The 15,892-nt window shown below is 40.9% G+C and overlaps 2 protein-coding genes across 2 annotated transcripts; both read right to left on the bottom strand.

Moving 5' to 3' along the window:
• Positions 1–643: 643 nt before the first annotated feature.
• On the bottom strand, positions 644–6,728 carry psmb4 (proteasome 20S subunit beta 4). Its single transcript, XM_020920698.2, has 8 exons — positions 6,568–6,728; positions 5,521–5,647; positions 5,359–5,438; positions 3,706–3,852; positions 1,905–1,986; positions 1,060–1,176; positions 852–940; positions 644–765 (listed from the first exon to the last, which is right to left on the bottom strand). Exons 1-8 carry the CDS (start codon positions 6,696–6,698, stop codon positions 753–755), a joined length of 786 nt encoding a protein of 261 aa, XP_020776357.2. The 5' UTR covers positions 6,699–6,728; the 3' UTR covers positions 644–752.
• Positions 6,729–12,429: 5,701 nt separating this feature from the next.
• On the bottom strand, positions 12,430–15,128 carry LOC110156510 (sex-determining region Y protein-like). Its single transcript, XM_020920710.2, has 6 exons — positions 15,024–15,128; positions 14,602–14,750; positions 13,219–13,640; positions 12,955–13,083; positions 12,591–12,713; positions 12,430–12,505 (listed from the first exon to the last, which is right to left on the bottom strand). Exons 1-6 carry the CDS (start codon positions 15,126–15,128, stop codon positions 12,450–12,452), a joined length of 984 nt encoding a protein of 327 aa, XP_020776369.2. The 3' UTR covers positions 12,430–12,449.
• Positions 15,129–15,892: the final 764 nt, after the last annotated feature.

Genomic DNA, 15,892 nt, shown 5'->3' with positions numbered 1-15,892 from the left:
GCCAGCCCAGAGACATAGTCCCTCCAGCGTGTCCTGGTTCTTCCCCGGGGCCTCCTCCCGGTGGGATATGCCCGGAACACCTCCCGAGGGAGGCGCCCAGGAGGCATCTGGAACAGATGCCCGAGCCACCTCAACTGGCTCCTCTCGATGTGGAGGGGAGCCAGGTGGTATATGTGCATACATTATAATATATATATATATATATATATATATATATATATATATATATATATATATATATATATATATATATATACACACACACACACATATACATACATACACATACATATATATAGACACACACATACACATATATATTTGTGCACAAAATACTCCCTTGTGTTGCCTGCTCCGTTTCTGTGCTGATTTCTGTTAGTTTGGTGTTAATCAGTGTAAAATGCATAAAAATTAGAAAAAGATTTGGTTCTTTTAAAAAATGTGCTCTGGTTACAACCGTCCACAAGAAATGACTCATTCACAAATGTAACATCACTCATTCTGTACACTTGCAGGCCTTCGTTCTGTGCTGTCACAACAATGAAATTTTGCCCATTATCAGACCATCCAACTTTGAACATGCAGCTGACAGATAAACTCTTAAAATAATTTTTAAAAATGACTCGACAGTTGAATCCATGACTTCTCGGATTTTGCATTTATTCAATTGTACAAAAACATTAAACATCAGAAAGAACTACATGAGGGAGGGATTGAAGCACTTCCACTTTTACTCCATTTAGAGCTGGGCTTCACTCGAATCCACTGTAGAAGAAAGAGACAATTTTTTATTCATTAAGAATACTTTTATATATACGTATATAATGGTATAGTTCATCTCTGTCCCTCACCTGACCAAGTGTGCAATGTCCCAGTTGGTCTCAGATGAAAGAGGTCCAATTATCTCCACTCCTTCAGCTGTCACTATGGCAATCTCATACTAAAAAACAAAAATATGAAACCATATTTTATGGAGGGACAAACCCAGAGGAGCAGAGAAAATAGCAGCATAGCTAGAGAAACGGAGACGAGATGACAGGGACAGAAGAGCACACTGACCCTGTTGTAGGATCTGGCGTCTCTGTAGTAGAGCACTTTGAGGCAGCGTTCGATCAGATCTCGAGCTTCTTGTTTGGAGAGGTCTGTCCTGTTCTCCACCACCTCCCTCATCAGCGGCTGCACAGAAACAAAAGAGCTCACATTTATCCCAAACAGAATTTAGAAAACTTGACTTGATTTTAAAGCCACAGTATGTAACTTTTTAGACAAAAAAATAAAATAAAATAAAAGCATGGGTTTTTATTGCACTGAAAAACCTTTAAAGCTACAGTATGTCCATTTCTGGAGGTCGCATCTGTATAATTCCATGGAAATAGAAAATTAAAAACATACTTCAAATGTTGTCCATAAAGATAAATATATTTTGTGCCACACTGTGGAATGTTATAGCCAGAGGAACAACATTTCCAAAGAAACAAGCAGGACAATTGGAGTAAGGTCACTGGAGATGCAAGCCCACTCACTGTAAGGATGCATGTTTCAGTGCAATAAACACAATGAAAATGAAGAAAAAACAGACACTTTTATTTTAGTTTTTTGGCAAAAAAATGTTTTTTTCTGACAAGCATTGTGAGTGACAATAGATTTGCAATGTGGCTTTAATAATAGAATTCTGCTCAAAGTTCACATTTTAAACATGTCCAGAAGAATTGACAAAAAGACTGAAATACGAACTATAAAAACTAATTCAAGAATCAGATTTCAGGACATGTTTATGCAAAATAAAACAGGAGATTTTGTACTTCAAAAATTGCAGCCTTTGTGATTTGCTAATTGCTTTTAAATTGTGATGAATCTTGCATCTTTTAAAGTGTCCCCATTAATGAAAGGTGCTCTGCTCTTACCTGCGCCAGGTAAGCGCCGAAGCCTGTGGCCACAGTGGGAGCCTCATAAGCCACGCCCAGTTTGTCTACGTAACCTAGAAACCTGCACAAACAGGAAGCCCCGGGTCAAACAGAACACCACCACCACTCACAGGTGAAATCTACATGTTTTCATAATTTCTTCTTATTAATATATGATACATTATGCAAAATAGGCTCTTGTGAACTTTACGCCATTATATTACAATAATGTTACCTCCTCAAAAAGAGACCTGGAGTGTAATCATTTAAAAACATCCAAAAATCCTGTGGAGGTAATTGGCGCAGCAATTAATTTTATTCTGCACTGCATTTACTATAACTTAAAGGTGTCTTGCCCCAGTACAGATATCTTGTATAAACAGCTCTTGAGATCAAAATAAGTCCTCTGTGTACTGTCTGCATACAATTATAAAGCATTCTATTGTCCCAGAATCTGTATGTCAGCATGCTAGTTGTTGACAGAACTAGTTTATTTTAAACAGTTTGCAGTGATCCAAAGTTATTCCTCACTTATCTTTCATTCTAAGCATCCAAATTATTTTCAACTCTCAGATACCAGAGCAGAGTTTTTTAGAACTGAAGACAGACAGGACACAGTGGACTTCTTTTGACCTCTGTACTGGGGCAAGACACATTTGCTCAAATACATGGGGAAAGATAATCACATATGGGGGGTTGAAATCTACATCGAACCCCTGAGCCTGGGCTCTGTTGCTAGGCTGCAGAGGTTCCATAATGCTCCATACCCAGGCCTGTCACAATAACAAATGTTGAAGTGCGATACATTGCTATACAGACAATAAACGATAATATTATAACTAATTTATGCCACTGACACAAAAAACTAAAGCAGGTTTATACCACAAAAAAACTATTCTAAATCTACAATATTGTTAAAAAATATGAGCTACTTAAAACTTAATGTATTTTCTGAACTATAAGGCACACTTAAAATCCTTTAATTTTCTCAAAAATTGTCAAGGTGCACTGGATTATAAGGCACACATGAATTCTGGTTTTGCTTACTGACTCCAAACCGATTTCATGTGGCACATGGCGCACAAAAATCTGTCAAATGTGTTAGTACGACTTTGGTAAGTGAAGCTGCACTACTTAATGGATTTCCAAGTATTACGGCAACCATAGTCAGGAGCCTCGTGGAATAAGTTAGTCCAACAGAAGCTGACTGCATCAGGGCACAAGGAGGGAGCCGTTTCTTCAGCACTTAGAGTTTATGCAAATTAGCCATGTGGTTTTAAGCTTTGGTCCTGTAAAATGTAAACAAATGTGCGCAAAGCTGTATTAAACACATTATTTCTCAATGTATATTTGAGTTCTCCTCGTAGCAAATAAAGAAACAAACTTAAATGATCCACCTGCATTCACACTCATAATCCACATTAACCAAGAGAGGGAAGCAACACCGGGCGAGTTACGCCTCGATCTGCCAATGGATTGTGGACGCCTGGGCCAAGGATCAGTCTCAAGTGTCATCTGTTTGTTTCGCTTAATACGCCTTTTAATCTGGTGTGCGTTATGTATGAAAAATACGATAATTTAACGCTTTAGTACTTACTTTGCATCTGTATTGAGTCATAGAAGTGATTTATTCAACCTTCTTTGGCTCAAATCTCATCATATAGCCAAAAATAACCAACAATTTCCCCGATGTGCAAAGAAAATGTAGCACGATAAATATTGACCCCCAAACGAATGGATCCATTGTTATGTATTAAACCATATGTGGATGTAGTCATTATGATGGCAGGCCTGTCCGTACCCTTCTCCGTTGTAGAAGCCCCCGAGCACCACGGTGTTCCACAGTGGATTCATGCGGCTGCGGCGGTTGTACATGACGCGGGTGAGCCACGAGTGAACGGCTTTGGGGCTGTAAGAGTGACCGTCTCCCAGGAGCTCCTCATCGATCCTGCAGAGAGGAGACACCGTCAGGCAACACAACACAACACAACACAAAACAACACAAGACAACACACTGTCGGCTGTGACGCTGATACTCTGCAGCTGACATCATCAACCTTCCCTGGGAGTGTGAAGGTAACTAAAGGCTCTTCTGCGTCTGAAGCTGTTACGCAAGTTGGACTTTTATCTGAGTTTTGTTTTAACACAATTTTACTATAAAGAACTGACTTAGCTGGAACTCTTAACAGGTGAGCTGATTTGTGCTGTGAAACAAACCCTCACATTAAACAAAGAATCAGCCAACAGTTTTTCAGTTAGTTTCTCTTATCTTTTTGTTGAAACTCAAACTCTTAAACAGAACCATGCATGCCGAGGACTGATTATAGGCTTCTCAAAATGTGCCGTTTAATGCTGCATTCATTTATCTGTACATCTCCCACTCGGATCTCGGATATGACGTCATGTCTGCGCTTCAACTGTTTTATTATGTTTCGTGTGTCCGACTCGGGGAAAAACATAGACGCTAACCAGAAAGCTAAGTAAATTGTATAATTCAGTGTAAATAGTCTAATTCAGTATATTAGTGAAATGAAAGAGTTGGTGTCACGAGATAGTTGATCATTTTGGTACGTTAGCAGGAAATGAGCCAAAAACATGCAAGATACCAACTGCCAATACAGACACAGTAAGGTACTGCAGTAATTCAAGTGACTGAAATTGTCGTTTAAACCACCAAACCATCCATTTACAATGAAAACTGTTCATACAAGTGACACTGGACACAACCATCGTAGATTCTATCTTGGAATCTTTGCTCAGTCTCCTCTGAGTTCTTCCGAGTTCCGCCATCCGCGGAAAGTGAAAGTGAACCATTCTGTATCTTTTGAGTTTTCAGACATTGTTTGATAATGTGTGCATTGTGTCACCATGACAACTGCTGAACCCCCCCAGCATGATGTCACTACAAAGTATCAATATTGGGGGATTTCCAGTTGGAGGGTGTGATTATGTCACGCTCAAATGGGGAGTTAAGACTCATTTATGCTCTGCGCGGTTTGGTCCGTCCTCTGCACAGTTCGGTCCGTAATCTGGCCCATCTCAGAACTGGAATCACTGAAGCTGTACATGAGCTGACCACTGGGGGCAGTAGTGAACACATCTATACAATAGAAGCTAAACTTTTAAAAAAGTGTCTGCAGCCAGCTGCAAAATAAATGCTCCTTTGACCTAGTTTTCTAAGCTCCTTTCCAACAGATCTGATCTAAAACCTGCCCTGAGCGCCTGCATGTTTGTTTATGTGTTGCTCTATTTTGTCCATTAAATCTCCAACTTTTAACGCCCTCTGATGGTTATTTAACACAACACAGCCTTGACAGAAAAGTAAGTAGGAAGTATATTGTAAATGCAGTGATGGTTATTACACTTGGAATGCATGCATCTGTTTACGTACAAAGGTGGAGCAGAAATGAGCCTCTACAATATTCAAAGAGAAATAGAGAAGAGAGCTGCTTACACCATCTGCTCGATGACCTGTTTAAGATACTGATAATCTGCATAGTCTCCAGATGCTCCAAGTATCGTGTTGTTGTTCACCTGAAAATTAACAAAAAAAAAGTGATTTTAAAAAGTCATATTTTGTGTTGTTGTTTTATATTTAAATATCACATTCTTTTACCTTCATGAGGCGAGAAATGTTCCTGAACCGCGCCAGAGAACCGTATGAACCCAACATGTCTGCAGCGATCATCACACCACCATTAAACTTCACACCCAGAACTGAGGTCCCGGTCACCATGGGATTACTGCACAAAACACCAACAAGATGTGAGAGGAGCCGTAGTTGTGTTATAAACCTACACAATGCACATTTTTATTAGATATTATTTTTATAGATATATTATACATAATATATAGCTTTCTACACCTTCATTTTAACTAAAAATGTAAGCAAGGATGAGTAAGGTTCAGGCATGAATAAGACAAGAAAAATACATTTACTGGATACAAACATTACAATAGTTTAAACCGCAGCCAGCTACATCATTGTCTGTTGGTTCAGGGCCCTCTCTCTGTCTAGTAGAACTCGTCTGGCTCGGTTGGTCAAAATGGCAGGTAAAATTATAGTCTTACTGAGTAGGAAATCTACAACAGAAGGGGGATTTGCAATGCCCAACAAATACTGGAGAGCCCTGAACACCCGCTCTCAGCCGAGTTCTCAACTCAGAGAACTCGGACTTCTTTTATTTCTGAAGCCAGAACTAGAATGAATGCTCTTACAGCCTGGATCAGTCGTGGTGAAATGCGGTTACATCTTCTATTCTTTTGGACTATTTATAAGGGAATGTTTGTTTACACTGTTAAGCTGTGTTACTGAACTGTATTGTCCGTCTACTGTGTGCCTCACACTGCTGCACAACAATTGCCCTCTGCGACAAGAATAAGGATGGAAGTTGAATCAGAGAAAATTCCACACTATTGACCAAGTCTCACTTTTGGTTTCGTTTTTGATTTACGCTTCCTTTTAAACGTCTAGATAAATTGTTAATATTACAAAAGGCATACGGAGGTGCTGAGCTGTATGTAAATTATGTTTAATGATGATCTGAGGAGTTTATTTAGAGCACTTAGCCGTTAGCTTAGCATGACTCGGCTCCTGTCTGTGCTGGCGCATAGACAGCCGGAAAAAACCGTTTTTCCACTGTCTCCGGTGGGTCAAACTCACAGCGTGTGTCTAACGGGTCCGCAGGCCGCTCCGGAGCCCACCCCGCCGCCACTGACCCCGGGGAAAGAGTAAAACTGTCCCGGCTTCGGCCCGTCCTCCCAGAAACTCAGCTTCACTCCGCACGACTCCATCTTGGATCTAACAGAAATTGACGCAGGAAGTGACGACAGGGGCGTTATTCTGGAGCGTCATACGTGAGTAGACGTCATTACGTCTTTCATTTAGTTTTCTTTATTAGGTATGATCTACCGAAAAAAAAAAAAAAAAAGGTTTGATCTAACGTGAGTTATTTTATTATATGTTTCCATAATCTTCTTTTCCACTATATTATGAATGATCGTGAATGTCTGTTTTATGTAGTGTTTATATTGTATATATTAAAAAAAACAACAACAAAAAAACAAAACAAAAAAAACGCTGCATTAAAAAAATAGCGAGAACGAAAGAGATTGATATGAAATGTATTTTATGTTTTTTTTTGTTTTTTGTTTTTTTTAGTGTTTCTTATTTCCTACTACTATTATTATTTATTTATTATTCAAGGGTGACCAGACATCCCTATTTATCAGTATTTACTAAACTATGATTAAAACAGAACTACATCAGGTCTAAACCAGGACTAAACTAAGATTAAACCAGAACTACATCAAGTCTAAACCAGGACTAAACTAAGATTAAATCAGAACTACATCAGGTCTAAACCAGGACTAAACTAAGATTAAATCAGAAATACATCAGGTCTAAACCAGGCCTAAAATGGGACTATCACAATTTTTGACAAATCTGATCCCTGGCAACACTACAGAGGAGAATAAATTCAATAAATGCAGTCATTTGTTTTGCCAAAATACAGAAATACATGTTTACGAATGACCAGGGAGGCAAAAAAATGCAGCAACAGAAGTCCCTCAGATTATGACGAGAATGCACAATCTTACACGCTCTTTTCACAGTTTGACTTATATCGACCCAGGTGTGTCCCAGTTTAGAAATTTGAAAATCTGGTCACCCTGTATTAGAATGTTGTCTATTTTTGCTATTGCCCAACTTGCCATAAAGAAAGAGAGAGACTGATCCAGGTAACCAGGTGAACGTGACAGGAAGGGCCTCACTCTTAGTTCACTCTAGTGTTTCGGTTGGTGATGAAAGAGCCATCTCCTCAACAAGTTTCAAAACCTGCTCAGTTTGTGAGTACCGCCAACACTCTAGACCTTTGAAATGACTTATGATGGATTAGACCAATTTCATAGCTAGATTTTACTAAAATTGTGCTTGGATTGTTTTAATTTTTTTGTAATGTTGGCAAAGTTACCAAGCAACCACAATACCAATGCCTGGACGACAGAGGGACGACTGAAGGATTTCACACAAAAAAATAGCAATCATAATGTAAACAAGGGCCAAGTCTTGTCAAAACCTGTAATAGGTGTGATTTGACAACAGTTATTTACTTAAATGAAGATTTAAAATGTCAGAGAAATTCCTTCCTTGTGTGTAAAACAGTGCATTTTGGATGGAGTTTTCTGTGTTGATTACATAGGTAAAGGGAGTCTCAACTCAATGCTATACTTCTTGTATTTTCCAACTTTTTGCTCTCTACTTTTTTTCATAAACTGTAACTTAAAAAAAAAAAACTATGTTAAAAATTTTACACATTTCCCAAACCGAGTGCAATGCATTTTAAAGAATATTGCAGACTCCACAATCTGATGAGATGTCTGTGTAATCCTCAGTCGTCCAGATAGAATCCATACAAATGAAAAATTCAATTCAGTTCTTTGGCTATAATCTGATGAAAGTGATCAGAGGGACCGTGATCAGAATGATCTGGTTTTGAGTGCATGTGAGTGCAGACAGTGAAATCTCAGAGTTTAATCTTGTTCAAATAAAAGATAAATGACACTGACAGCATGTTTAATAACAGGCCCACAGTAAGAAGCAAATTCAGACTCAACAACAAGAACAACATACACACACGCGCGCACACACACACACGCACGCACACATACACACTATACACATGCATATGCACGCACACACACTATACACACACGCACGCATGCACACACACACTATACACACACACACTATACACACTATACACACATACGCACACACGCACGCACACACACACTATACACACACGTACGCATGCACACACACACTATACACACACACACACTATACACACACATACGCATGCACGCACACACACACACACACACACACACACACACACACACACTATACACACGCATACGCACGCATGCACACACACACAGACCATACACAGAACACAGACCAACCCAACACACATCATTTCAAAGAAAAGGTTTCAGGTACGCTTTATTATTTCCCCATAGAGAAATTGTCCTCTGCATTTGACTCATTCTTCAACATCATTTGTACACTTACTCAGTGTACAGTGGGAGTACTGTTACACTACTATATACAGTTGCAATCAAAATTATTCAACCCCAACTGCAAATTTGTTTTATTGGTAAAATGTTCAAACTATCAGCTGTTTACAAAAAGAACTCAAACTAGAACAATTTAAATAGCTCAACACAACTAATACTACAAGTGGTTTCTCCAAAGTCTACTAAGACTACTGCAGTCTCAAAATGATTCAACCCTTTCATGACAAGCATCTTAAGTACTTAGTAGAGCATCCTTTTGCTGATATGACCTGTTGCAAACGTGATGCAGCCAGACACCAGCTTCTGGCAGCATTCCTGAGGAATCTTAACCCATTATTAATGGGCAAAGGCCTCCAGTTCACTAATATTCTTGGATTTGCGTGCTACAACTGCCTTTTTCAAATCCCACGAGAGATTTTCAATGGGTCATGTGACTGTGATGGCTACTCTAGTATCTTCCAGGACTTCTTCTGAAGCCAATACTTTGAGGTATGCTTACGTTCATTGTCCCGTTGGAAGATCCAATGACGCCCAACCTTCAGTTTCCTCACAGATGGCATGACATTTTCCCAGGATTTCCTGATACTTGATTGAATTGATTTCCACACTCTGCAGGTTTCCAGTGTCAGAGAAAGTGAAGCAGGCCCAGAGCATCATTGACCCACCGCCATGCGTCACTGTAGGCAGGGTGTTCTTTTCAACTCATGCTTCATTCTTTCTCCTTCAGATGTACCGCTGATCAGTAGGGCCAAAAAGTTAAATTTTTGTTTCATCGCTCCACAGAACAGAATCACCAAACCTCTTTAACTTATTTATATAGTTTTGAGCAAACTGGAGTCAACTTTTCTTGTGCCTTTGGGTCAATAGTGATCTATGTCATGGAACCCTTCAACGTTTAGTATGCACTTTACTGTGGAAAGTGAAACCTCAGTGCCTGCTGCCACCAAGTCTTGCTGCAGGTCTTTTGCAGTCAGTCAAGGCTTTCTTACTACCTGCCTCCTCAGGACTCTGGTGGCAGCCATTAGTTAGTTTACTCTTCTGCCACGTTCAGGTAGTGTAGCCACTGTTCCTTTAACTTTAAACTTTTGAACTCTGCTTCCAGCTGTATCTTTAAGAACATTCAGTGCCTTTGCTATATTTTTGTATCCTTCTCCTTGTTTGTGCAAGACAATGATTTCTTCTCTGAACTTTTTGGACTATTTTCTTAACATATTTCTAACATGCAATGAAATGTCACCGTCAACCATCCAGATATTTGAGGGCTTCTATGTTAAGTACACCTGATGCAACTAATGAAGCCCTTGACTGGTTGCATCTGGTGTGCTGGAGACCTCACCTGATTTGCCAAAATACGCTCTCATGAGGAATTTTATTCAGGGGTTGAATCATTTTGAGACTGCAGAAGTCATTAAAAGTAACATTTTGTGTTGACTTTGGAGAAACCACTTGTAATATTAGTTGTGTTGAGCTATTTAAATTGTTCTTGTTTGATTTCTTTTTTGTAAACAGCTGATAGTTTGAACATTTGACCGATAAACCAAATTTGCAGTGGGGGTTGAATAATTTTGCTGTATTACTCAAGTAAGAGTACTGTTACACTGCACTATATATTACTCAAGTAAGAGTATTTTTACACTTCAGTATATATTACTCAAGTACTGTAAATACTGTAAACCTCAATAAAAATATCACTCAAGTATGGGTAGAAGTATATGGCTTGAAAAGTACATTTTCTTTCAAAAGTGGCTCAAGTAAATGTAGCTGAGTAGCACCTTTGCTTCTGTTTCCGATGTGCCTTTGGACCACATGTCCTCGTGTTGTTTGTTTGCTCTGGCATGGCTCAGCTCAGTCTGGCCTTGGTCATAAGGTGAACAAAGGTGATCAGCTCCATGAGGTTTGAGAGTTTAACACAGAATTTGTCTCACACACACAAGCACGCATGCACACACACACACACACACACACACGCACACACACACACGCACACACTCACACTTCTGAATCCTACGTGTATCACTGATTAAGAAAATCAAAGTGGAGAATAACGTGCATATGTCTCAGTGGGCGTGTACCAGTGGAGCTGAAAAGAGGGTTCGGTAAAATGGTGTATTAAGTGATTAAAAACCTCTTACTGTTCTGAGGGACCATGCGTTGGTGTGCTGCTGATAAAAGGAACTCTCAATCTCATGGACATGTAAAACATTAATAGAAATCTGTAACTCACTTATTTTTAGTTAAATCAACCATTCTGAGAAGAATCTGGATCAATTTGTCTCCAAACCAAAAAAAAATAAAAATCACAAAATGTTATATTAATTTATCACTGGATTTATATAGCACCTTTCAGCTATACCTATTCTTATATTTACCCCTAATAGCTTGTTCCCACTTAGAATCAGACTCTTATAATGAAGAGATCAGACTCTTATAATGAAGAGATCAGACTTTTATAATGAAGAGATCAGACTCTTATAATGAAGAGATCAGACTCTTATAATGAAGAGATCAGACTTTTATAATGAAGAGATCAGACTCTTATAATGAGAGGAAATCTGACAGAACTGCTCAGATTTTCCAGGTACAGTGAAGACTATCTGTGAGGAGGAACAAAGCCAGTGAGCTCATAATAAGGTGATTACTGAGGTACCCCGGAAGGTTCCACAGTATAGCTTTGTACATAAATATGAACTATATGCTGTTTTCTGCAAATTGTTACTGATGTCCAGCCAACTAACCCACAGATAATGCAGTGGTGAGAAACTCAGCACCGCTGATGCATGAGACCCAAGGTCCACTTTGTGCTGAGTGGAAGGTGAAGCCTGCATATACAAAGTATCACCATAGTCCAGAACAGAAAGAAAAGTTGCTTTCACCATTTCTCAGCTCTAAAAGAAAAGCAATGTTTGTGTTTAAAATAGAAACCAATTGTTTGTTTTAGTTTAAGAGAGATAGCTCAAAAAGGCATGAATCACTCCAAATACAACTTCAGGTGAGTAAATGGTAGGTTTCCCCTCACCATCTATAACAGTACTAAAACACTCTTGTAGATTAGGACTGATTTAAGGACATACACAGATGTGCTTGTGCCACCACAGCCTTCATGAGGGCTCAGTGCTGAAGGTATAGGGTCATGACATTTAAACATGGAGACACTCCTGTGAAATTACTGCAGAAACACTCAGGCACATGTCTATTCCTCCCCAGAGTTCTGCTCTACTCCAGCTCTGCTCTAGCTTTATGTTGTACTGCTACACATGTTAAAGAGGGGGTATTCTGCAAAATATTTTTATTTTTTATTTTTTATTACCTTTCTACTGTGTTATAATGTTCCTTCATCTAAAACATACGTGAAAGGCTTTTAGATGTCATTCATGCATGTTTGACTATGTAACAGCCCAGACAGCAACTTTAGTGAGAAAAGGAAAAACAGTATGTATATATATTTTTATTGGTGATTTCGATTCAAGAATCCTCCGTTTTCTCCTTCTCTTCCGCAGCAGACTTCTTGTGACAAAAATCTGAAGGACACACAGATATGAGAGTTTGAGGACTGTTATGTCATCCTTGCTTGTAAGTTTATTTATTAGCTTGTTGTTTGTTTACCCGCCTTCCCGTCATAGCTCCACTCCCCGAAGTTGTCTCCGCTCAGGTTCAGGCACTGAGCCAGTCTCCTGTTCTCCTCCAAATCCTTCAGAACCTCCACTTCACTGTGATTTCCCTCTCTCCCTGTAGAAAACCAGGTCAGAACCAAGACTAAACCAAAACTAAACTAAGGTTAAACTCAAGCACTTTTAAAATACAGTGCTGTACAAACTTAAAATAAACCAGGAGTAAACCAGATCAGAACCAGGACTGAGCTAGACCTAAACTGGAACTGAGCCAAGGCTAAACCAAGACTAAAACCAGGACTAAAACTGGACTAAACCAGGACTAGACCAGGAGTACACAGGACTAAACCAACACTGACTGTAGGAGAGCAGGAAGGTCCCATAGGGCTTGCTGTGGTAGAGGGTTGTCATGGTGTGCTCTGATGCGTGGACGAACTCTAATGTGGACGAGTCGTCGAACTGCTTCACCTCTCCGTCTTTGTGCAACACTGAAACCACACATAGCGTGAGTGTGTGTGGGCATGAGAGTATGAGAGCGTGAGAGCATGACAGTATGAGAGCATGAGAGACACACACAGACACACGGGGGTATAAGAGGAAGGGAGGGCATCCGACACACTCACCTGCCCCCTCGATGTGCAGGGCATGGGGGCCGTGGTGGTGGTGGTCGCTGTGGTTGCTGTGGGGGCCATGTGGGCCATGGTCACTGTGGTTGCTGTGGTGGTGGTGGTCGCTGTGGGGGCCATGTGGGCCATGGTCACTGTGGTTGCTGTGGTGGTGGTGGTCGCTGTGGGGGCCATGTGGGCCATGGTGGTGGCCGTGGTGGTGGTGGTGGCCATGGTTGCCGTGGTGGCCGTGGTGGCCATGGTGGCCGTGGTGATCGTGGTGGCCGTGGTGATCGTGGTGACCATGGTGGCCGTGGTGGCCGTGGTGGCCGTGGTGATCGTGGTGGTCATGGTGGCCGTGATGGCTGTGGTCGCTGTCGTTGTGGTGGTCACTGTGGGGCACTGTCAGGTTCATGATGTACTCGGCACATTTTCCGTCTCTGAAAATGAAAAAACAAAATGGAGCTGGAGGTGTCAGATGGAGGACGGGGAGGTGATCCCCTGATTTTAAAAGAAAGTTAAATTCATAAACCCAAACTCAGCCTTTGGGCAACTCAAAAGTGACATGAGTGCCCTGCCAACGGGGCTGGATTTAACAGGAATTAATTCATTTAACAGGAGAAGCAGCCACAATGTGTGGAAATACTGTTTTGTTCACTTCTATACTCAGAGTGTGACAAGCTTTACAACCGACCACTATCACACCTTCATTCTGTACCCCATGAGCCTTTCACACACAAACCCTGCATATTTATGCAAACAGAAACACTCTGTTCCACCTTGTGATGTCATGTGGTAATATAGGAAGTGTTCCTCTTTTTAAACTCCATACACTTTCACTAGAATCATTTGGATGGTTTCAGCCCTGGAATCTCTACTGAACTAAAGGACCTGCTAACTTGAAAACTACCACTTCATTACATCACAGGGTGAAACAGAGCATTTTGAGCTTTGAAGATGTTGACTAATTGCTGGGGTTCAGATGACAACATTCTATGGACCAGAAATTCATTACATTTTTGTTCAAATGCAGATTTCCTTTGTAAGACAGTGAGCTCTTGGCTCTAGTCAGTAATAGAAATGACCAGGTTCAACATTTGTTCATTTTCTTTTTAGGTATTTCATAGTAAAGTACTATGTCATTAATAGGGAAATGTGTTTCTTGCCCCCATCTGGAAGTATGACATTGTCACATTCTAGAATCTGAAAACCACCAACACTCTAAACATGTGTGAATGAAACAAAATAACTCCAGGTCTGTTTTAGAAGGGGTAACAGTGTTATAAGAGTCCATTTTGTGTAATATAGGACCTTTAATGATTCATTTAATAAGGAATCAGGTTAAGACTCAGGGTTCAGACATCTAGTCCAGGTCTAGTCCTGGTCTAGTCCAGGACTTACCCGTAGACGTTGCGTTCATGGAAGGTCAGGCTGTGTTTGGACCGGACTCGGAGCTCCACATGAGAACTTGCGAAACCTGGCAACGGGTCCACCTCAGGACGTTTGGTCTTATCATAGACAAGCCAGGCCAAGACCCAGTCCCCCTCCACCTGGGTACAAACAGGGTTAGTCCTGATTTAGTGCTGGTTCAGTCCTCCTTTAGTCCTGATTTAGTTCTGTTCAGTCCTATTTAGTTCTGGTTCAGTGCTGGTTTAGTCCTAGTTTAGTTGGGGTCTAGTTATGACTTTATCCTAGTTCAGTCCCAGTTTAGGCCAGGTTAAGTCCTAGCACAGCCCGGCTTTAGTCCTAGTTTAGTCTTGGTTCATTCCTGCTTTAGTTCTGGTTCAGTGCTGGTTTAGTCCTTGTTCAGTCCTGGTCCAGACCTTGTGTAGCTCTTCTGGACTCAAGGTCTCGTTGCAGGCCAGGTCATTGGCCTGACTCCAGACCAGGACCAGGGCCAGACTGAGGACTCCCAAAGTGGACTTCATCTTGACTCAGAGTGAGTCTGATCTCACAGTGTTTATACGCCTCAGAATGACCAATCAGAGTGTGGTGTGTGTTTGAACTGACCAGTCATATGACTGGTTTGACTGGCATTGATTTTAGAGTAGGATTTTGTTTGTAAAGTGATAGCAGTACTACTAGTAGTAGTTGTTGTGTCATTCTTTATTATCTAACCTGTCCCTGTCTCTAACCTGTCCCTGTCTCTAACCTGTCCCTGTCTCTAACCTGTCCCTGTCTCTAACTTGTCCCTGTTTCTAACTTGTCCTTGTCTCTAACCTGTCCTTGTCTCTAAATGGAAGTGTATTTTGACACACACATTGGCTAGCACTCATGCCTCACAGCAAGAAGGTTCTGGGTTTGATCCCCGGGTCGCCCGGGCCTTTCTGTGTGGAGTTTGCATGTTCCTCCCCGTGTCTGGATGGGTTTCCTCCGGGCGCTCCGGTTTCCCCCATCAACCCAAAACATGCTCCAGGTCTCCATGAACAGTTGATAGTCATGGTCAGTTAAAAACAATCAATTCAATCATTGTGTCCTTAGGCAAGACACTTCACCCACATTGCCTAGTATGAAAGTGGTGTGTGTGTGAGTGATGGTGGTGGTTGGACGGACAGATGGCGCCGATTGGCATGGCAGCCGTGCTTCTGTCAGTCTGCCCCAGGGCAGCTGTGGCTACTATAGTAGCTTACCATCACCAGAGTGAATGGTGGTATAGAGTGAATGTATGAATGAATGCTGAATGAATAATGCT

The sequence above is a fragment of the Boleophthalmus pectinirostris genome, unplaced genomic scaffold, assembly GCF_026225935.1.
Source record: "Boleophthalmus pectinirostris isolate CB_2022bp ecotype Guang Dong unplaced genomic scaffold, ASM2622593v1 HiC_scaffold_21, whole genome shotgun sequence".
Taxonomy (NCBI): Eukaryota; Metazoa; Chordata; class Actinopteri; order Gobiiformes; family Gobiidae; genus Boleophthalmus; species Boleophthalmus pectinirostris.
This window is presented reverse-complemented; position numbering and strand designations above follow the sequence as displayed.